Source organism: Poecilia reticulata, chromosome 2 (genome assembly GCF_904066995.2).
Source record: "Poecilia reticulata chromosome 2, P_reticulata-male-v2, whole genome shotgun sequence".
Taxonomy (NCBI): domain Eukaryota; kingdom Metazoa; phylum Chordata; class Actinopteri; order Cyprinodontiformes; family Poeciliidae; genus Poecilia; species Poecilia reticulata.
Window position 1 is genome coordinate 8,146,830 of NC_088831.1, and position 24,100 is coordinate 8,170,929.

Here is a 24,100-nt window from a genome sequence, read left to right on the forward strand (position 1 = left end):
TTGATCTACAATGGCCTAAATACGGTCTTAGAAACTTTCACATAAATGCCCAAAAGACTTGCCATACGCCAACTTCAACAAAAGCTTTCTCATTTTGAAAGTACTACACCATTCATGTCAAGTCTGTGTTCAGAGCTATTTGTATTTTTGTTTAAATGAATCCTCTGATGTCTTGTGTGAACATTCAGGTGCTCATGGAGTCGGAAGGCGGCACATCAAGAACACACTCATTGCCAAACACCCAGACCGCTTTGCCTATCCAATTCCTCGTAAGAACATGCAGATGTTTCAGGTGGTTTTTGTAACCTGACCTTGAATTGACGCTCACCTATTTGTCTCTGGGTTCAGACACCACTCGGCCTCCCAAGAAGGAAGAGGAGAACGGGAAGAACTACTTCTTTGTGTCTCATGACCAGATGATGCAAGACATCAGCAACAACGATTACCTGGAGTACGGCAGCCATGAGGACGCCATGTACGGAACCAGGCTGGAGACCATCAGGCAAATCCACGCTCAGGGCATGATCGCCATCCTGGATGTGGAGCCGCAGGTACTCCAGGAGGGCGTTCCTATCTAAAATGAAGAAATCTTTCAAACTTGAATACAAGAAAAAGTCATTGTCGCCTATCAATCTGAAAAGGTTCAAAAGACATTTCCAAATTAAAACTATGACCCTTAAACTCTCTTCTAAAAAAATAAGTAAAGTTTGATGTTGTATTAATTTGACTGTTTGACTGTTATATTAATCTTTTTTTTTTGGCTCTAGTTTTTTTTGGCTCCTGTCAACTAACTTTATACCAAATGTTTCAATCTAAAATATTGATGACCAAAAATGCAAAAACAAGCAATCTAGGGGAGATGAAATACCATTTTAGAGAGAGAGAGAGAGAGAGAGAGAGAGAGAGAGAGAGAGAGAGAGAGAGAGAGAGAGAGAGAGAGAGAGAGAGAGAGAGAGAGAGAGAGAGAGAGAGAGAGAGAGAGAGAGAGAGAGAGAGAGAGAGAGAGAGCGCACTTTTAGTTTTAAAAAGTATATGTCAACCTGATAATTTTTCAGGTTACTAGCAATTTATTTTAAACTTGCGTCTTTTGGTCGTAACAGAGACGACCAAGAGGCTTATTGGTGATAACTAATCTTCTGTCACAGACCTATTAGTGATAAGATTAGTTATCTTATTGCTAATAGGTCTCTATACAGGTGTCATTAATTAGATGTCAGCCTTCTGTCAGTGAGTCAGAATAACATCTTTAAGTCGAGCTTTTTTTTCCCCCATCAGGCATTAAAGATCCTGAGGACCGCAGAGTTTGCTCCGTATGTTGTTTTCATTGCGGCCCCCACCATCACCCCGGGCATGACTGAGGTACGGTCTCCCATAATATCACTGATCCTGCTTGTTTACATGCATCCTACTTCTTAGTTTGGATTCAAAAGCAATTCATCAATCATTGAGATTAAAGGAATATCTTAAGAGAATCAAGCTGCCAACTGAATTCAAACAAAGAAAACAAATGTTAAGCCACCTTTTGCTAACCTTTTTCTTTCTTTCACGCTTTATCTCACTATAAATATCCTGCTTGTTTTAAGCATGTTTGTATTTTCTTCGGCATGCTTTTTATCACTTGCACCTAAGATCCCAAAGTGGTGCAGAAAATTGCCTGTAAGTATGGATGTATATTTCTTCTAGCCCATTGGAGAGTATTTGTCTGTAGTGACATTTCTTGTTCGTATTTCCCAAAAAGTTCCATTAGACCCTTATTGTGCGACTTGTAGTGTTAGTGTTTCCTCTGAATACATCTTAACCCTCAACATTAAGGGAATTTTGAAGATTTCCTCAGCAGGTAAATTGCAGGCAGAGTTGATGACGTTTTCTATTCTGTCCTCTATCTCGCAGGACGACTCCCTGCAGCGGCTCCAGAAGGAGTCAGAGATGCTTCAGCGAACCTACGCTCACTATTTCGACCAGACCATCATCAACAACGAGATCGACGACACCATTCGCCTGCTGGAGGAGGCCGTGGACCTGGTGTCCAGCACCGCTCAGTGGGTTCCCGTCTCCTGGGTCTACTGACAAACATCCTCCCTGTCCTCCTCCCTCCACCAGGAATCTGAACTCTGTCGCTTCCTCGACTCGCGTCTCTCATTAGTCTCGTTTCTGTAGATAAACTGATGTTTAAAAAGTGGGGAAATGAAGAACAATGACTGCACACTTCATCCCGCCTCCTACCCATCTCTCTCAATAGCCTGAAAGGCTCATTGACATGTACATATATACATATGCGTGTATATATAAATGATAAAACTACATGAATATGTTTCTGTCCTCATAGTCGAAGGTGGGGAGTGGTGGAGCAGTGTAGTAGATATTTTGTAATTTTCATTTTGTAATCGATGGATGGATGAAAATATTGGAAAAGGCAATAGCAAGCATGACCATAAAACAGTCCTATGGAGTTGCCTGTGTGTATGTTGGCCTTTTTAAAGGCACTTCTTGTGGTACTGTGTGTTCTCTCTAACATCCCCCCAGACCCTTGGCCTCTGTGACAAACAAGCCGACCTTTGAAGCACATCTGAAGCTGCTACCGTGGCGACAACTCCCTGAGCTCTCAGTGTAGGTTTGGTTGAAGGAAAAAGCACTGCAAATCGGTTCTCTTCTCTTCTCTTCCCCTCCCATTATCTATTATTTCACTGACCCTCTGTGCCTTTCAGCCTGTTGAAGGAGCACACTGCATCCCTCTGTTGCTGTCGTTTCATGCCTCCCCTTACAAACCACTGACGGTCTATTGTTTACATGTCGGTTTGCACAAAATGGACAATGAAGAAACATACAAAAAAAGCATACATTTTGTCACCTTGGCTTTGATTTTATTCTGCCCTCTTCCCTACAACGCAATCAGGAGGTACCGACACGATTCCTTAAGACACAATCAGCAGATGAAAAGCACCGGCTTTAACAAAGATGGGCTCTAAAACTGGAAGATGACCCAAAACCAAAAGGAGAACCTGCCTTATCAGAGCCTGGAGGGGGCGGAAAACGTTCTTACCACCTATGCACACCCCTGGTTTCTGCCAGGCAGACTGCCACGACCGTGTTCTTCTAGTCCATCGGAGAGCCATTGCTTGTTAAAGTGACAGAAAAGAGCTTTCAGCCCTAAAGCCACCGATTCAGAAACTGTTATCTGTCGTCTTTAAAAATATGAAAAGTATTCTTGTTTTGGAGGCAAGAAAATAATTTTGTGTGTAAATGTCTCAATGGTGCGTACGTCATACGAGTGAATTACCAAGAGCCAGTGTATATTAACCCTGAAAAGAAGCTCGGTATGTGACATAACTTTCTCACACTTTACCAAAAGTGGCACAGCGCTCCCCTACCCGAGTCAGAAGGAGGCCTGATGACATCAAATCTAAAGAGTTGTTTGAACTTGTGGTGTAGCAGCTGTTTTGGCCACTTTCAGTGTGGTGTTTTATTTCATGTCCTGTATAAATTACCTCTGCAACGACAGAAGCAGCTCCTCTGGAAAAAAAATGTTGTTCTTTTTGTTATTTCATTTTTAAAGAAAATATATTTCCTTTTACGTGTTTAAAGTAAAATGCATTGTCTTCCATTTTTTTCCCAGTGCAAGTTAATGTGTGGTGTACTTCCTGCGGCATCTGTTTTAAACTCTGCTTTCATTCAAAGGTGACATCACAAGCACTTGGTCAGGTAATTCTAAGTCTAAGGGGAAAACTTACTGCTGTTTGTTTATTGCAACCATGAAAATATAACCAAAATCAACCAAATTTTCTCAAAGAAGATATAAAGTAGGCTAAAAGATATATAAGAGCAGTTGTGACGAAATGAACACGGTGGGTGTACATTTGGGTAATATTTAAATATTTTATTAACAGTAGAACATCTGCAGAATCTTTAGACACGTCTCCAATCTTATTAAAGTATTTTTTTCAGCAATAACCAAACTTCTTTCTAGCAAATATCATTGAAGATATTGTCCTAAAGCAAAGTAGAAGTTGGTTTGGTTATATGATCTCTTGTTAGGTCAATACATTTATTAGTTTTTGTACTTAAAAATGGGTCAACAAATAATTGTTGAACAGAGGAAAGACTATAACATTTTCACCCCAGAAGGAATGGCATCAAATACACTATAGGGAGTACAGGAAAATTATGTGGCCAGAAATTCATTATAAAAATATCTTGTCGAAAAGTTGATGTACACAAACAATGCCTCCGTCCAGCAATTTTCAAAGAAATATACATTTATGTTTAAAGCAGATGTCTTTCTTATTCCAAATGTATTTGTGTGGGGAAAAGTTATGTTTATATATTAAATTCCAGCATAGTAATAGCCATTTATGGAAACTGGAAATTTTAACTGGGATTTATTATATATAGTTGCATCTTAAAAGAAAAACCTCAAACACCTAAAACCTCAAATACATAGGCTGATATAAATGAACATCAAAACAACCAATGTGCAGCTGTCTGTAACCTACTACCACCTCTACATAGATGATTCCACTTTAAAAATGTGACCATTTTTAAAGTTTCATGCCTCCCCTGACAAACCAACGGACCATTTTTAAAGTGAAATCAACTGTAGAGGTCGGCTGCATCAACAGAAGGATAGAAACCAAACTTGTCTTTTTTGTTTAACCGTGTTAACACATGGTTTTAAAATTTCACATGGAAAAACCTCCCTGGATGCATATTTGTATTTGTATGGTACCTTGCCAGTGGCTTGTTTGGCACAATGGATTAGGTCTGCGCTTTGGGCACATTGATCCTGTGTTCAAGTCTGGCTCATTGCATGGTTTTTTAAAGTTCATATGAAAAGCCTATGTTGTGGTATTTGTAGAAGTTTGAGCACCAGGATTGTTAGGTGCCTTATTAGCACAATGGTTTGAGTCTGTGCTTTGGCCCCATTGGTCCTGGGTTCAAGTCCTGCTTGGGTACAAGCCCCACCCTGTCAAAGAGCAGTGGAGTTTGAAGACTGCTGTGGCCTTGGTGATGACTGAGGATCTGCATCTTCACATCCCAGACTGCTGAGCCCTTGGTGACAACTGAGAATCTGCATCTTCACATCCCAGGCTGCTGAGGCCTTGGTGACGACTGAGGATCTGCATCTTCACATCCCAGACTGCTGAGCCCTTGGTGACAACTGAGAATCTGCATCTTCACATCCCAGGCTGCTGAGGCCTTGGTGACGACTGAGGATCTGCATCTTCACATCCCAGACTGCTGTGGCCTTGGTGACGATGGAGGATCTTCACATCCCAGACGACCATCTTCTCTTTCCAGGGGATGAGGACGCAGACCTGCAAGAGGATGTTGGGTTCCCAGCATGTGAAAGGTCTGACCTCGCGGAGGGGGTGTCGAGAAAAGTCGAGCTCATCCCACTTCCCCATGCTGGAGATTTTAGTTTAATAGTAATAATAAATAAAATTACCTTAAAATTAATGACATAGGTGACATCAAGACCCAACAGTAGAGTCAGACGGTAATAAAATGAATCTGGTTGTGTGTGTTGTTATTGTGTCCTGCAAACTTTGCTTTAATTCTACTTTTTTATATTTAATCATAAAAAATCAAAGTCAGGCAGAAAGAGAGTCATGAAACAGGAAGCTGGTTTCCTGAAGAAAAGCGGAAGTTTATTTCTTGCATCAGTCTAAAAATAATTCAGACCATTCCTTATTTTAAAGCATTAAAGGTTTTTAAAGAATAAAATCTAAACATTTTGAGAAATTGGATAAAACCCACAGTAAAATACTTAAAATAATGACTTATAATTATGGCAATAATTAATATTGGTTTAACCAGTGGTTGATGTTGATTTGATTATAAGAATATTTACACTTACTCTTACACTTGTGGAAGTACTTAAAGGTGAAACAAGTAACTGTAACATGATATCAGATAATTAGAATAATGGATTATTATTGGTTTCTTGTCAGAAGTGTCTGTAATAACTCACATTATGATTATAATAAGAGTAACTAATAAGTTATGGTTATTATAACATTATAAATGAATGTTGAATCAGATAAACTAAAAGGTTATAAATGTGATTTTGACATTGAACTTGAAAAGGTGTAAAATGTTGTAACTGTAATTAAAGGTCACTGATGTTGTGTAGGAGGTAGATGGTAGGTGGAAGGACAGGGCAAAAATAGGAACTGATAGGAGAACGGAGAAGATAAAGCCTTATTGCTAAACTTCAACTTGCCTAAGAAAAGGTTGGGCAGGAAACAGAGGTAGGAGGAACTATTGAGCAACTTGGGGACATTAGAACAGAGATCCGGTCATAAGGTCTCCAGGGTGATGGAGATGAGATCATCTGTCCAAGCAGTCAGCCAATGAGACAGGCACAGCAACAAAGCCAGCCAATGCAAACGCACCAAAAGGTGGATAAACCCTTTATAAGGTGGGTGCAACAGAGGAATCGTTGGTTGGATCCTTCAGGCAGCTTCGAGCCAAGACGGAGATGGACAAAGAACTCTGCAGCTGAAGAAGAGCCGGGGCCACAGAACCGAAGACTGTTCTGCACATGGGGACCAACCCGTTAGCCCCGCAACATGTGGCTTCAAATCGCACTTCTCTCATCAGCTGGGTTCAGACCCCCAAAGAAAAAGACCAAGGCAAAGATGAAGATAAAGACAAAGGCAAAGAACAAAGGCAAAGAGGAAGAACTGGTGTGTTCCTTCCGTGGGACCAGAAAGATCGTGAGACGGGTAGAAAGGAGCTACAGAGCTGCAAGACAAGAAGCTGAGGACCGCTACGCGCATGAGGAAGTCACCCTGATGCCCGAGACCTGCCGCTCTAAGTCAGTACTCTTCCTGTACTGGGAACCTCCTGCTGCTGCAACACCTTCTTCATCATCAGGCCAGTTCTGGGGTTCAAAATGCCAAACTCTGTCCGTCTCTCTCAAAGTTTCCCTTTTTTAGTTCTCAGTGTCAGCATTAGGGAAAGATAGGCTAGATTATTGATTTTACTTATTTGATTATTTCTGCTACTGAATTAAGCTGTACTGACCCTTGCAAAATTGCCTTACTAATAAAATAATTAGCATTTAAGAAAATCTAAAAGATGTTGTGGACATTCAATTAATGAGTCACCTTAAAGTTCTTTGATGGTTGTGAAATAGCTATGAAGTTTGATTCTGGGAGGAAAAAGTAGGAATGTTTTATAGGTTGCTTTTAGCCAAAACTAAAATAATGACCTTGGGACTTAAATCTAAGTCACTAAATTTAATCTAGCCGTTAACAAGTGCCGTTATTTTAGGAAGGGAGCTACCGTTAACAGGAGTGGTTGTAGGGGTTATGTCGCTGTGAGTGCTACTCAGCGGATTGCTCCTCAACTGTAAAAGGTCATAACTTTTGGATCGAAGGTAGTCAGAGCTAGACGAGTCCTTTCCGACCCCAGTTTAAACAGATTATTCTCCACAAACTATCGCTAGGGTAAGACCCGAGTTTCTGGGGATTTTCCGGACCTGTTAGACAGAGAACTGGGCCGTAGTGAGTCCAAAGAGTTGTGAGGAGTGGGCGGGACTTACTATTGGGTAGTAACAGACACCCCACCCAGGGGACGCCATGTCTGTTACTACCCAATAGTAAGTCCCGCCCACTCCTCACAACTCTTTGGACTCACTACGGCCCAGTTCTCTGTCTAACAGGTCCGGAAAATCCCCAGAAACTCGGGTCTTACCCTAGCGATAGTTTGTGGAGAATAATCTGTTTAAACTGGGGTCGGAAAGGACTCGTCTAGCTCTGACTACCTTCGATCCAAAAGTTATGACCTTTTACAGTTGAGGAGCAATCCGCTGAGTAGCACTCACAGCGACATAACCCCTACAACCACTCCTGTTAACGGTAGCTCCCTTCCTAAAATAACGGCACTTGTTAACGGCTAGATTAAATTTAGTGACTTAGATTTAAGTCCCAAGGTCATTATTTTAGTTTTGGCTAAAAGCAACCTATAAAACATTCCTACTTTTTCCTCCCAGAATCAAACTTCATAGCTATTTCACAACCATCAAAGAACTTTAAGGTGACTCATTAATTGAATGTCCACAACATCTTTTAGATTTTCTTAAATGCTAATTATTTTATTAGTAAGGCAATTTTGCAAGGGTCAGTACAGCTTAATTCAGTAGCAGAAATAATCAAATAAGTAAAATCAATAATCTAGCCTATCTTTCCCTAATGCTGACACTGAGAACTAAAAAAGGGAAACTTTGAGAGAGACGGACAGAGTTTGGCATTTTGAACCCCAGAACTGGCCTGATGATGAAGAAGGTGTTGCAGCAGCAGGAGGTTCCCAGTACAGGAAGAGTACTGACTTAGAGCGGCAGGTCTCAGGCCTCAGGGTGACTTCCTCATGCGCGTAGCGGTCCTCAGCTTCTTGTCTTGCAGCTCTGTAGCTCCTTTCTACCCGTCTCACGATCTTTCTGGTCCCACGGAAGGAACACACCAGTTCTTCCTCTTTGCCTTTGTTCTTTGCCTTTGTCTTTATCTTCATCTTTGCCTTGGTCTTTTTCTTTGGGGGTCTGAACCCAGCTGATGAGAGAAGTGCGATTTGAAGCCACATGTTGCGGGGCTAACGGGTTGGTCCCCATGTGCAGAACAGTCTTCGGTTCTGTGGCCCCGGCTCTTCTTCAGCTGCAGAGTTCTTTGTCCATCTCCGTCTTGGCTCGAAGCTGCCTGAAGGATCCAACCAACGATTCCTCTGTTGCACCCACCTTATAAAGGGTTTATCCACCTTTTGGTGCGTTTGCATTGGCTGGCTTTGTTGCTGTGCCTGTCTCATTGGCTGACTGCTTGGACAGATGATCTCATCTCCATCACCCTGGAGACCTTATGACCGGATCTCTGTTCTAATGTCCCCAAGTTGCTCAATAGTTCCTCCTACCTCTGTTTCCTGCCCAACCTTTTCTTAGGCAAGTTGAAGTTTAGCAATAAGGCTTTATCTTCTCCGTTCTCCTATCAGTTCCTATTTTTGCCCTGTCCTTCCACCTACCATCTACCTCCTACACAACATCAGTGACCTTTAATTACAGTTACAACATTTTACACCTTTTCAAGTTCAATGTCAAAATCACATTTATAACCTTTTAGTTTATCTGATTCAACATTCATTTATAATGTTATAATAACCATAACTTATTAGTTACTCTTATTATAATCATAATGTGAGTTATTACAGACACTTCTGACAAGAAACCAATAATAATCCATTATTCTAATTATCTGATATCATGTTACAGTTACTTGTTTCACCTTTAAGTACTTCCACAAGTGTAAGAGTAAGTGTAAATATTCTTATAATCAAATCAACATCAACCACTGGTTAAACCAATATTAATTATTGCCATAATTATAGGTCATTATTTTAAGTATTTTACTGTGGGTTTTATCCAATTTCTCAAAATGTTTAGATTTTATTCTTTAAAAACCTTTAATGCTTTAAAATAAGGAATGGTCTGAATTATTTTTAGACTGATGCAAGAAATAAACTTCCGCTTTTCTTCAGGAAACCAGCTTCCTGTTTCATGACTCTCTTTCTGCCTGACTTTGATTTTTTATGATTAAATATAAAAAAGTAGAATTAAAGCAAAGTTTGCAGGACACAATAACAACACACACAACCAGATTCATTTTATTACCGTCTGACTCTACTGTTGGGTCTTGATGTCACCTATGTCATTAATTTTAAGGTAATTTTATTTATTATTACTATTAAACTAAAATCTCCAGCATGGGGAAGTGGGATGAGCTCGACTTTTCTCGACAACCCCCAGATAGGAAGGCTCAGGGCATTGGAAGGTCAGGAGTAGAGCCAGGCAGGGGTGAGAGGGCAGGAAGGAGGAGAGGTGGGTAGTAGTAGGACAGGTGAGGGACAATGATACAATTCATCCCAGCTCTTCCTTACCCAAACCACCTAGGGTGTTTGTATGCTTCTGCAAGCACTTGAAGTTTGTATCATATTCTTGAAGTTCATATCATATTCTTGAATTTCCAGTCAACTTTTAACATTATAAAACAAACAAAATACCATCCCAAATCAACGCATTACTTTCTCCCCTTAATATAGAAATGAATAATTTCTGCATTTCTCAAAGGGTTAACTTGCTTATTTTGGATTATACAGATCAACAATAACTTGTTGTGGTTTTACTTACCTCTAACTAAACTGATGACTTCTGGTTCTTCTCAGATGTATTTCTGCACCTCATACAGGCATTCACGACTCAGTTTATCTGTATAGTACATAAACAAAACAATCTAGACATTCCTGATATGGCTGTAAGATATTTGGTTTGTTAGAAATAAATTCCTTGGAATTCAGTTTTAATGAATGTAACCAGGGATGCACAGTAGCACAGTTGCCTTGCAGCAAGAAGGTCCTGGGTTTGACTTCTGGCCTGGCGTTTGCATGTTCTCCCTGTGGATGTGTGGGTTCTCTCTGGGTTCTCCGGCTTCCTCCCACAGTCCAAAAACGTGACTGTCTGGTTAATTGGTCCCTAGGTGTGAGTGAGTGTGTATGGCTGTCCGTCTCTGTGTTTCCCTGTGACAGACTGGCGACTTGTCCAGGGTGTACTCTTGCCGAAACGTTTGCTGGAAATAGGTACCAGCAGCCCTCCCGACGCCAATAGCGACAAGGGTGTACAGAAAAAACGACAGATTTTTGTATCTAAATATGTTTTCACTTACTAAATTCAGTACTTAAATAACTTTGTACAAAATATTATTGAATGAGTCAAATATGTAGTGGCGCTACATAGACGCCAGGTGCCGCTTAAGTATCCATCCATCCATCCATTTTCTTGCACCCTTGTCCCTTGGTGGGGTCGGGAGGGGTGCTGGTGCCCATCTCCAGCCAACGTTCCGGGCGGGAGGCGGGGTCACCCTGGACAGGTCGCCAGTCTGTCGCAGGGCAACACAGAGACAAACAGGACAAGCAACCATGCACACACACACTCACACCTAGGGGCAATTTGGAGAGGCCAATTAATCTGACAGTCATGTTTTTAGACTGTGGGAGGAAACCGGAGTACCCGGAGAAAACCCACACATGCACAGGGAAAACATGCAAACTCCATGCAGAAAGACCGGGGCCGGGAATCGAACCCAGAACCTTGCTGCAAGGCAACAGCTCTACTAACTGCGCCACTGTGCAGCCGCCGCTTAAATATCTTCCCATAAAAGGCAACCACTTGCTAAAAGTGCAGTAAAGCCGTTGTTCCGACTTGACGTTTATGCACCGAACACCAACAGATTAATTTAGCATTAAAGACACTTTATTCTACCTTCAGTTGTTGACCCGCCTTCATCTTCCCAACGCGACTGTGGAATTGACAATTTAAAACACCTGGATGAGTTTGGGGAGCGACGCTCCTTGTGTATTCGTGATTGGCTGATTGTTCCCTCAATCAAACAGACGGACTAACGCGAGTAGCCATTGGCCCTGGTTGAGCGAAAGCATGAAAGATAAATATAGATATTTGTATATTATGGAACGTTTCAAGAAAAATAAATTACATAATTCTAATTTAATTTATTGTGAGTTACTTTTGTTGAGAAACTCATGAAGCTACACACACACCAAACTATAAGGATTAAGATCAGATTGTTTCCCCCAACGATTTCTGACTTTTGTCTTAGAGTTTTGTCGGAGACAAACACCAGCAAAGGTATATTCAGTCCTTGTTCCTTGTATCATTCCACTTTATTCACTTAAGAGTTATTTCGATTTTTTTTTTGTGAGAATTTCATTGCAATGGGCTCATTAGAATTTTTTTTTTTCTAAAAGAAATATCAGTGTAAGCAAATTTTAAGAGCCAAATCCATAATGATTAATCCATTTCAAAGAAACACCCCAATTACAGGCTCTAAAAGGGTAAACGATGGAGCAATTTGGATAAGTAATAAACTGAATTTATTCCCTCCATCATGTTCCATATCGTCTTCTGTTCTCAGCAAATGTCAATTGCGACATGCTTCCAGCAGATGGCAGCATTTTACTGCAAATTTCCCCCCGTAGCCAGGTTTCTTTCTGCGTATTTTACGAAAAAAATGTTGAATTTCAAGTTCAGATTTCATCTTCCATTTTGATCAGCTGACACAGTAAATACTATATTATATAGTGACAGGAACACTTCTTGGAAAGTAAAAGTGAAGCGTGATCGTTGATCCAGGGAATTATGTTGTGCTGAACCACGGTGAGTGCAGGATTACCTTAAAAGTGGGTTAACAGCTGCCTGCATTGCCTCTGCAAACGCTCCCAGCTCTCTCTCGTTCTATCCGTGCACAGACAATTGACCTGGTTCTCAGAGTGGAAGACGTGTCACACAGGGCTGCTTATAACAAGACCCTGTGGGACACCGAGAGGAATGGCTGCTTTATCTGCCACAGTGAGTAATACTCCTCACCAGTATGGATACAAAGCACCTGTTCTTGTGGTGTGCGTCTGCCCTCACCACAGCAAATGCCTTCACTCTTCCACTGCGTTTGTTAAGGGAGCTTATTATGGTGTGACACTGTAATGAAGTGAAAATTAGCTTAGGAGCTCCTCCTTTTTACACACACCATATGGCAGCAGCTCCGAATAATAAAACATCTGGCAGCTTTCTGTGTGCATCCAGATGTATAAATGGTACAAAGAATAGAGAGCAATAAATAGTTTGAGATGAAAGCTGAAACTGGACTTGGAGAAATGCTTTCTTTGCCTTTATTGGTCAGCTCCAATGGTCTCTTGCCACATTCTCCCCTAAAATTCAAATTGGAAAAAAATAAACAAGGCAAATATATAATTGTATGCATTATTTCTGGGAACCATGCGGTGTTATGCCATTGGTTTTGCACAAACCTCACTTTTCAGAAGAGGAAGGATGCCCCTGGTGGTTGAGAGGAATCATTGATGTAGAGCATGGTGCATCCTCTCTAATTAACATTGATTAAACAAGCACTAATTAGCACATTCATCTGAAACACACGTGCTACATTATGTAGAACCTGACAGCAGTGCTGCTCCTCTCTGGACAAGACCAAGATAGTATGGGGTGACTGGAAGAGTGTTTAACTCAGTGTTCAAGTATTTTTGGATCGATGTAAAAGGCCTACATTTTTGTCCTAGTCATCTTCAGTGGGAAGCTTCATACATGAACTTCATGATATAGTACAACCTGCACACTGTTGCCTTGCAGCAAGAAGGTCCTGGGTTCAATTCCCAACCTGGGGTCTTTCTGCATAGAGTTCGCATGTTCTCCCTATTCGTGCTTGGGTTCTCTCTGGCTTCTTCCACGGTCCAAAACCCAGTCCCACTAGGACAAGGGTGTACGGAAAATGGTTGGATGTACAAAATATCATTTTGTTTATAGCTTTCTTTTACATTCTTAATGTTCTGAATTTGGGATTTTCATCAAAATTACCAAAAATAAATCCATGTATGCGTGTATCACATCTTGAATGAAACATTTATGGATCAGTACAAGAACATAAAACATGTAAACAAATGCATTTCCTGATGTAAAACTTGCTGTGTGCCTGTTTGTTTGACAGTAATCAGGACACCATGCATCTCATAGCTTTTCTCAAGGCGTTGCAGCTCCCCTGATTTAATCCCATCTCAAAATGAGGTCGAGCTGATTCAGTCTCCAAGTGGAATAAGGAGACTTACTGATCGTATATTTCCTTTTTTTTCTGGGCTTTCTTCTGGAAACAGAAGAGTTACGGCAGTTGGGTGGGGTAGGTGGGACTGTGTTGGCTCTCCACCAAAAACTGCGATCCGGTGCGTCGCCACCAGCCCACGCGGCCGCTCCATAAACACGGAGAGCTGGATGTGTACTTTTGTTCGTTTTACCAAATGAATACGTCACTCTCGCTCTTGTCCAAGCACATCACATACAGGACGGAGGAATGCCATCACCATAAATGTGGTTTTATTATTAATAACAGTATCTCTTTTAATGAACATTGCAGATACATAATAGAAAATAAATCAGAAAACAGAGACATCGTCTCAAGTCATGAAAGTGCCTGGAATAACTGTGCTATATATTCTCGTTAATAATCAACGTCATGACCTTTCCAATCAAAGCCTCATCACCACAAATGTTCTGTTTATTATGAACCAAAGTGTTATTGTCGTCATATTCACAGAGCCTCTCAAAGCAAAGAAGACGTCGGAGTTGGACTCCAGTGAGGATTAGTGGTTACACTCTGAGAAACCTTGTGAATAATGACCAGCAGGTTCCATGAGTATGGCTCGATTGTCTTCATTTGAATATTGTAAAGGTTTTATTTACACATTTGCCATATATTTGAGGTCTCTGTTCGGAGTCGATGCTCCTGAACACATCGGTACTTCGCTTTTCCATGGAGGGAACAGTGTGAAATAAAGGCTCTGATTAAAAAACAAAACAAAAAAAATCTCAAATGCAAATATGCTGGCTTACAACTCAATAAATTATATAAAAAAACAAACAAAAAAAACAACCCAGGCCTTTTCTCCAATTTTACACAACAGAAAGATTAGAAAGCAAGGAGGGGAAAGGACAGTTTTTCATTTATGTTCTTACAAATTCATCACTTTGCATATTTCATGGCACAAAATGAATCGTCTGAGACGTTGAAGCTAGTTCCTATGAGAACTGAAATGGTATGTGGCACAGGCAGATTCAGGAAACGGGGTCGTTGTCATGGGAGACGTGATCTTGACTGGATGGAGCGGTACCGATCAGGATGGGAAGTAAATAGATTTTTGTGGATGAGGTCTGTTCCATTTACCTTCGCTTTGGTCTAAAGTTGTTTTGCTATTAGCTATAAACCAGGACTTCATTAGCGTCATTCATTATATTTCATTTTGAAGGATTTCATTCTAAAATGCTACTAGTTTTAAATATAATTTAGCTTATATTAGTTGTTTATTAAATTAAACTCTATCTCAAGTTAATTCGTAAATATTTCACCATTTACACTTTTCATGAGGTCGGTGTTGAAAATTGTCTTACAGTGCCTTGCAAAAGAGTCTTTTCCACATTTTGTCATGTTACAACCACAAATTCCTTTTCATGTAACTTGAAATGCACTGTAAATGTAATTATGCATCATGTAAGTGATGCATAATTGTGAAGTGGGTGGAGATGTTTGTTTTTTTACTTTTTTTTTCCAAATAAAATTTGAAAATGTGGCATGCATTTGCATTTCTTTTCCATTTGTATTTTGAGTTCAGCACCTCAGGTTTTGTAGTCTTTTACCTGGAACAATATTAGTTGTGTGGCATTGTTGGAAAGAGGTCATAAGATGTCCTATTTAAAGTTTGCCACAAACTTGTACAAGAAGGCTCTCTTTTTGGCCAACATACAAAACATTACATGTTGGAAAACCCTGACCATACCTCCTCCATTGGGAGACATGGCGGTGGCAGAATCATGTTGTGGGGACTAAATCCAGATTTTTTTTTCCTTCCACTTCACAATTTTGCACTACTTTGTGTTGCTCTTTCACATAAAATTGCATTAAAAAAATAAGAAAAACAAAATACAAAAATAAAAATTTGTGGCTGCCAAAATGTGACGTTTCAATGGGAGTGAACTGTTTTCAAGGCACTGTAGATGTTTTGTACATGAGGGAACACTGAGTGCCGTTTCTGGAGGGAAACGTGAGAAGCCTGGGAGTACAACTCACCTGGGGAGGGGATGGGAAACAAACAGGGCTTTCATTTAGCAGGAAATGGATAACTGAGACAATGACTTTAGCCCTGGACAGCCTTGTTTGGTCCTGTTGTGGAAACTGGGTTGAGTGACGATGGCTTTCTCCTTCACCCATGCTGACATCATCGGTAGCTTCATCCCTACTAAACTGGAGGCGAACTGCTGCAATGACAATGAAATCAACAAATGTGATAGAAAAAAAGTCTGCTGAGCTGTGAGTGGATTCAAAATGTCAAAACTCCCGACTTCGCATGTTCGCATCATCTAACAATAAAAGACGTTAATGAGTGATTTTTGTGAGCTAAGCAGTTTCACATAACAAAACCGTTTTTTTTTTTAATCCGTTTTCCCAGTCGCTTCTATCAGAAACGTCATACATAGAACTTCTCTAAGCAAATATCCCTCAGTTACAAAAATATACTTTTCTTTTTTTTCATAAAATAATACACATAGTTACTTTTCAGTGATATAATCTTCTGTTAAGGTAAATAGCAAGGTTGCTCTTTAAAAGTAAATGTCGCTGTGACGAGATAGAGATGTGAAGCCTAGCACCATAAGTCTTCTTTTCCCAAAAGCATTCATTATCAGAGTTGAAAACCCAGTGCTGTCCCGTTGTCTGGACTCCAAATGTTGCATATTCTGGTTAAGCCCAAACCTATAATATCTCAGCCTTCTCTCGAGGGCTGTGACTCTAAACTATCCCTCCCAAGAAATAAAAAAACCCATCAAAAGCATTAGAAACTACACCAGCCAACAAATTAGGATAAAGGTAACAACAGTTCTACCAACACGTCTTACAGGCCATTGCTTCACTTTAGTACAAACTGAAAACAAACAAGGAAAAATAAAGATTCCCAATTGATAAGGAAACATAAAGAAACAAGTCCCAAACACTGTTGCTACAAAGAATTAGAAAAACGTATGTACAGGACCCTGTTTTCCTCGACTCTCGTGGTAAATTAGGACAGGTGTTGGCTTGTATTACTTGAGTGTTTTTACAGGCATACAAAAAAATGTTCTCCTTGCTTCTTTTTTTTGTTTTTTTTCCTCTTTTGTGGTTCAACTTTAATAAAAGCTCTTATTAGACTAAAACAAAACAAGAATTTTTCAGCTCCGGTTTTGTCCACTGTGTCTGATGTTCTGTCCCTCCCGCCCCTCCCCAACATGTTGTCTCCTGGTGCAAATGTAACAGCAGCAAGTATCTTAGTGCCATTCAGCTCCGTCCGGCTCTGGTGGATTCGGGATCTGACTGCCGGTGGCTAGTCCCCCCCTATGACGGATCTCGTTCGGACCCAGACCCGCCCGGCACCGGCTCTGTCACCAGATTACGCTGGATATACTGGTCTCTCTGGGAAGCAGCGGCAGCATGGCGTTGTTGCCGTGGCCCTCCTCCACACTCTGCTGGCGCGGCGACTTGGACTGCGGCCGCTGTCCATTGATGAGCGTCATGGGGATGTTGCAGTAGGTGTGCTGGTTGCCTAGCGAGGACAGTGGCGGGAGCGTGCCGCTGGGTGGCAGGTCGTAGTCGTAGCTACGGTAATAGTGTTTCTGCCTCATCTGGGTGTGGCACGAGTTGTGAAAGGTCGAACGCAAGTCTGGGTGCGCCGTCGCCATGGCGGTGGAGGTGGCCGCTGCCATGGAGATGGCCGAGACAGTCTGGAGCTCGCCGAAGGCGCCTTGCTCGCTCACGTCCAGCACCTGCTCGTGGGAGATGCTCAGGGGCTCCATGCGCTTGAAGGGCATCTCGTAGAGCAGCTGCTTCCAGAACTTGGAGGTGAGCTTGTTGCTGGACGGCCCGCGCCACTTGATGACCGTCAGCATTTTGATGGTGTGCTTGAGGGCCTCCACTTCCTGGTAGTTCATGATGCCCCGCAGCTCGGCGCACTCGATCAGGATGACTTTGATCTCTCCGGTCACCAGCATGTTGCGTAGCCGCGTCTCCAGTTCAAAGATGCTCCACCCCCTCCGCACCACGTAGCTGGGTGTCATGACGATGATGAGTCGCTTGCTCTGGTCCACGCAGCGCGCTACGTCCTCGATGTAGGCTGGATTGACCGGGACAGAGAGACACATTCGTCACTTTGGCGGAAAACTCAAAAGCATTTGATCGTTTCTGCTTCCTTATGTTTGTTTTTCATCTAAACAGACTTAAAGTTAAACTTTGATGTAAATGTGGAAAAACAATATTACACAGGGTACAAGAACTCTCTTTGGCCTCACCTCAAGTTTTTATAAGGCTACTCCATTATTGTTATCAAAACTTTATCAAGCATACAACTCTGATTTAACCATTCCACCATTTAGAAATGAATGAGTTTTAAATAATAGCTACACACACAACACAGTTGTTAGTACCTCCTGCAAAGATGAGTTGAAATAAATCAATCACTTATTGCAATAATATAGTCACAGTGAAAAAAATAAATACATTTCATTTCATGGATATTTTCAAGAAAATAACCAAAGTTAGTAATTGTTAAAGTGACTCTGTGGGCAATTCTTGATATATGTAATTATTCAATGTAGTTATCCATAATTATACACAATTTAAAGGTTTAGTTTTTGAAAACCGTTCACTGAGATTACACTACTGCATTTTAAGGCTCTTATTTTTTCCCCCAGAGGTGGCAAAAAACAAACAAAACAAAAAAACAACAGTCTGCATCTGTCCTCTGCATTCAAAACCGAGACATTGAAGATTTTGGCCACACGTAGGCAGAAAACAGCGTGGGTTTACATTAGCTACTGCGGAGCCACTTCAGCTAATGGATGCGTCATCGTGCAGCAAACTGAGTGTTTTTGGTTTTCACACCTTGCCCCGAGCGTCAGGAGAAAGTGAAAGCATGAGAAAACGTCTGTGCGCGCAGCTAATGCTTGCTTTTAGCCTTTCTTGGCCGCCACAACAGCTTTGGTCAGCAGCAGGTGGACGGGATAAAACCAGACTCCGTCTTTCCTGGTAATATCTCAGCGTGTCTGCTGGTCGCTACGCCAACCAACGCCACATTCCCTCCCCGGCCCGCTCTGCATACGTCGGCGAGTGAACCGCTTCTATTCTGTCATGCTGCGCCTGAGGCTGTCCAATGAGAGGAGCTCGATTAGAGTAAACTTGGGTTTGAAGTTGCCCTTTACTTCGACATGACAAGCCAGTCTCTTTGCTGTTTGGTAATTGGTCATCATGCTGTAATTCAAACAGGACCCTGAGGCCAAATCTCCACTTCAAGGTCTGAGCCAGTTCACTTTGGGGTTTTCTTTGTAGTATATCAGGAGGGGGAAAAAAACTAAAAAGGATTAATGGATACTCTACATTAGCTAATGAAGAGTGGCTTGATTTGATTTTTATTTTTTTTAACTGACTGTAAATCTGCTGTTTCTAGATGCCGCCTGCCAGCCATTCATAACTTTAAAAATTACATTTCCATCCTCTAAAGCCAAGGGAATACAATGTTTCTCTCTTCAGATCTGACAGACCATATTCTAATGAAATAGCTCATAAAAATCACTGTTGTCTTTGAGTTTTTAATAAGCAGTTCCAATTAATTTACACCAGGAGAGTAATTCCTCTAAATTTTGTTAGCAAAACACAAAGAAAAAATGAGAAATTGTTAAAGTATTTAACGCATTGGGGTGTAATGATGCCTCAAGTTTTATGATTACAATTATGATTACCCCCATTTTTAATCACAACTTTCCCATATTGTTTCTGCACTTCATCTTAGCTCTGAAAATAAACATCTGCTGTGGACATCGAGGGAAGGGAAAGATGCATGGACACATAGGAAAGGCGGAAGATAAGGCCGCCACAACTGATAAAAGACGGAAGATAGTGCAGGTCAAAACGATTAAGGGAAATGAAGAAAAAAAAAAAAGCAAAGAAGAGCGTAAGGACACAAAAATAGAGGAAGGAAAAGACGAAATCAAAGAGTGTCAAGGAAACAAAGGGAGGAAGAAAGGACACAATGGAGGAAATAAAAAGGGAGAAAAGGAAATGAAAGATGGAGGAACTCAACAAAGACAAGATGGATAGAAAGAAGTTAGCAAGGAATGAATCAGAAAAACAATCATTGAAAATACAGTGCTATACAATTTCATTTGCAATTAAACGACATGATAAATTTGATCATATTGATGATTAAGCAGCCATATAATTCACCAGAGTGACATAGAACTGCTAGCTACATAGAGCATTGTTTACAGGTGAATAAAGTTAAGGCTTTGATGGTTTATGAACAACAGAAGGAACACATTTATGTTTTACAATCTTAAAGTGTTCCAACAACAGGTCTAAAATATTGTGTTTCCTCAAAGTGGTATGGGTTTAATTGAGTGGGTTATGATTTGTGATGCACACATCAAACTGCCTGTCACATAAAAACAGCAACATCTTCTGACCGAACCACAGTTTTCTGTCTGTTAAATGAGTAAAAATGAAAAGCTGTCACAGCATGTGACAAGGGTTTGTTTGTCAACACATGTGGGAAAAAATCTGGGTTGAAAAAGTACCTCTAAGTAGTCTTGTGTCATCCTGGAAATGATCATTGGTGAAACCTAAACAATAGATATTTACATTTAAAGGGTGATCAGAAGATTCGTGAGCAGGTGAAAACAGTGACGGAGATGTGGGGACTCTCCCCTGGCATAAACTGGATTTATCCACTGGTGCATAGACGGCGGCGATTGTTTGATAATCGCACTGAGCAGTTTATTCCAGTTTAATATGGGACATGAAGCATAAAAACGCAGAGGAATGTAGGTGGTAGGAGTTCAGCCAGGACTTCTGCTTCAGGAAAGTGCTGGAAGTATAGTGGCTCTCAAAAGTGAACACACCCCTATGAAATGTATCTTTTTTTTTCTAATGCAAAGAAAGTGCGACCATAATTAATAATTCCAAAGCATCTTCCACATTTACTCTAGAAAAGGGAAGAACAGCTGGAAAATCAAACATTTTCATATAGTACATTTTATTTTTAACTATTATTGATGTCAGGTGTGAACTCAGAAAGAGTGAATGCTGAAAAAGGTCATCAAAAAGTGGAGGCTATGGATGTTTCTGTTAATGTTTCCTCTGATAAATGTGTTTTTGCCTGAATTGTACAGGACAAATGTGACGCTACATGTGGAAAAACTTCTGGTTTCAACATTGGCAATTTACCAGGGATGTGGAGACTTTTTAGATCCACCGCACAGGGGATCCAAATGTTGAATTTTCCTCAGAGTTGACATGCCACTAAAACAAAACTCAGAAGGGTTGCTGACACACAGCAAACCCCCAAAAGGCACAAACTCTGTTTATGCATAACTCTGCCTTATACTGTGTTATATGAACTGTTCGGATGCTAATACACTCCCAATGGGAGTCGAATGTTTATGCGTAGCAACAATAAAGCAGAAAGCAGCAGCACCACCGGGCTGAAATGGTGACAAGCTGTGGTTGAGATTCCTCTCCATCCTTGCATTTTTATGCCATTTTTCCCATATTACAGCAGTCCCAAACCTTCCCCCCTCCCACCAGTTTGCGAGCACAGCATCACAGAAACAGATTCAGTTTATAACCCTGGCACAAAGCCACTGACGGAACGCGTAATTAGTAATGGCGGCATGTGCTGGGAAGACAGGCAGATGCAAGTATTGAAATGGAGGCTAACAGCATAATGATATTATCAAACTCATCTGTGTATTGAGTTAATCAAAGATAAGCACGGGGCATGGTGAGATGCTCCATTAGGAATATGCTGTGGTAAAACATGCACTAATATCCATGCATAAAGAGATTCTGTAATGTGCAGCTGACACCATTACACAGCAGCATGCAGAGGCAGAGACTTTGCAGAGCTGGATCTGGAATATGGACTCTAATCAGCAGGACTGTATCTTCTGCTGATTGTGTTTGAAAAGCAATGAAGGTTACTTTGGGTGAAACATTTTGGAAATACTCCATGCTGCATGCTTTTTATATATTCCATTGCTTTTTAATTGGTCTTCTACTTCAGGTGCAGCATTTGGTGATTATTTTTTATTCTTCGGATTGTAGATATTTATAGTGTGCGCACAAAAGTTGATTTATGATGCATAATTGGGCATAGAGGTTTTCATACACAAGCAGCATTTCTGTTCTTTTTAACCATTCAGAGTGAAATAAGTACACGACAAAACCTCAATGAATTTAGAAAACATTTGAATTTATTGCTTCTTTATTTGCTTTTAATTTCATCTTGTTGGAGCTTAGTGAGGTTTGTTTTGCGCTTGCATTTTGAACCTAGTGCAATATTCTTTGGTTTTATGCAACTAAAAAGCCAACAAATGTTTAACTACTTGGCATTTGTTGACTCCAAATACGCCTCTCTCTGTAAAAACAAACTAGTAAATGAAATTAGACTGCAAAAAGTGGGGATTGTTTAAAGGTCTGTGGATGGCATATGACCTCAGGCATATTGAAAATATGCTTGCAAGCAGAATCAGTGGCAGGAAACCAACACATTTAAATGAGCTCCATCAATTCTGCCAAGAAGAAGAGTGGTCAAATGTCCAGCTAGAACAGCTTGTTGATGGCAATAAGTGTTTTCTCTGAAACTTGCAAATAGACAGTTATCTAAAATTACAAGAGATGTATGTGTATATTTAAGCCTGAATGTAAAATTTGACTCTGTGTGGATAATAAATGATTCATAAATTCAAACATGTGCAATAAAGTGTTGTTTTTGTAAACCACTGCAGTTGCATTTTGTATTTTTGTTGAAATTAATTAGTAAAACCCACTAAATTAAATATTTTCATGCTAACATGCTAGCACAAAATGTATATTGTGCAGTTGGGGTCTCTTTCTTAAAGCGTAATTTCAAATCTTGTACGTGTGAAAGAGAGGAAAAACATATATCTAAAACTCATAAGACTCTAAGATTTAAATATTGTTCAATATACAGAAAATATGCATGTGAAAGATAAAATAAAATGAAATAATAATAAAACCATTAAATTAAGCTAAAAAAGATAACATATCAAAATAACGTGAAATCAAACAAAAGTAAATTTAAAAATACTTTTTCAAACTTCAAGTTTATGTTTCTACCTTTAACTTCGTAGAATTCTTAAATATTGGAAAAAAAATAACATATTTTTCATGAAAATATTTATGGTTGAAGCTCCTATTTTTTTATTTATCAACATCTAATATAAAAACTTGTTAAAAAAGACAAAAACATGTAATTTAGAAACTAAAAATAGTCTGCCTAACTTTATTTTTATCCATGAGCATTCAATGGAAACATACTAAGTTTACATAATTTTAAAAGATAATACAATTTTTTTTAGATGTATTTTCTTATCCTTAAACCTGGATTATTGTAATTCCAGGTTTAGACCTGGGATTACGAGGTGTAATTTGGGAAGATTGCATTTAAAAGTCATATTTTATCATTTTTGCAAACTGAAAAGTAACTTCCAAGGGAGCTGTTTCTGTTTGTTTCTGTAAAAATGGCCAAATTCAGACCTCATCAGGTTTCAACACTCCTAGAAACAAAAAAACGGATCCACCTCAGTTGGGCTCGTGGTTAGGAAAAAAACAAAAGAAAACTCGGGATGATCAGAAATGAAAAACCGATGGTGCTCTTTCATGTCTTTGTTATGCAACGGCACAAACGCATAACAGGAAGCCAACAAACACGGCATCGCCACCGCACCGACAACAGCTACACGAGCAACACCAAGCCACAAGACATTGGACACAACTTGACATCGCCATGAGAGAGAGCTTACTTCCTGTGGGGATCAAGTCCCTGTCTGGAATGAAGAGTTTATACCCATAATGCTTCTCCAGGACGTCGGGGAGGATCTCCAGGGCAAAGCGCTCCTCCTCCCTGGTCTCCTGGCTCCACTGGTCCGGGTCCACTTTGGTGTAGGACAGGTAAGCGTCGTAGTCTTTGTTTTCTGCAAGCAGATGGACGTGAAACCATCAGTGGCAGTTTAAATCAGTGAGTTATACAAACCATCATTGCTTTTATACTACTCAAACTGCGCCATAAATACACTCTGTTCCACCTCAGATGCTCATAATCTGTTTTCATACGGGTGCAGACAGCTCTATCATTCACGGGGAGCTTTTCATCGAGACAGGGCGCCTCCATCCCGCTGACCTCTGGGCACCTCTGCCCATCCGAGCTCTTTTCATTACAGCTCCAACCCAACTGACAAATTATGTTACCTTGATGGCTATTGTGCCCTCTGCAGGCAAAAACAAATTAGAGCTAAACGCCCGGCTCCGCCTGCTCAGCCCCGCCGTCGTGTGGCACTGCTCCATCACCCACGTGAAAGCAGAGATTGATGATGGATCTGAAAGTAGTGAGCTGGGAGATGGAAAGTGAGCCAGGGAAGGAAGAGTTTATGTGTCTTCTTAAGCTTAAAGCA

General features: G+C 40.6%; 2 protein-coding genes across 16 annotated transcripts in view; one reads left to right on the plus strand and one right to left on the minus strand.

Moving 5' to 3' along the window:
- LOC103475843 (peripheral plasma membrane protein CASK) overlaps positions 1 to 3,601 on the plus strand; it is a 36,373-nt gene extending 32,772 nt beyond the window's left edge. For all 14 annotated transcript variants that reach the window (XM_081616725.1, XM_081616729.1, XM_081616727.1 and 11 more), the window contains 4 exons: positions 189 to 269; positions 349 to 551; positions 1,276 to 1,359; positions 1,891 to 3,601. In XM_081616725.1, coding sequence (XP_081472851.1) covers positions 189 to 269; positions 349 to 551; positions 1,276 to 1,359; positions 1,891 to 2,067 — 545 coding nt within the window. In that variant the 3' untranslated portion in view covers positions 2,068 to 3,601. The remainder of the gene's footprint in view (positions 1 to 188; positions 270 to 348; positions 552 to 1,275; positions 1,360 to 1,890) is intronic.
- A 10,312-nt stretch (positions 3,602 to 13,913) lies between these two features.
- The window catches only part of LOC103475908 (interleukin-1 receptor accessory protein-like 1), a 203,020-nt gene continuing 192,833 nt past the window's right edge, over positions 13,914 to 24,100 (minus strand). Inside the window, exons 10-12 of one of the 2 annotated variants that reach the window (XM_008427884.3) lie at positions 23,453 to 23,623; positions 20,204 to 20,248; positions 13,914 to 17,748 (exon numbers count right to left, since the gene is read on the minus strand). In XM_008427884.3, the coding sequence (XP_008426106.1) occupies positions 17,021 to 17,748; positions 20,204 to 20,248; positions 23,453 to 23,623 (944 nt within the window). In that variant the 3' untranslated portion in view covers positions 13,914 to 17,020. The remainder of the gene's footprint in view (positions 17,749 to 20,203; positions 20,249 to 23,452; positions 23,624 to 24,100) is intronic. The other variant, XM_008427891.3, reaches the window with a different exon arrangement.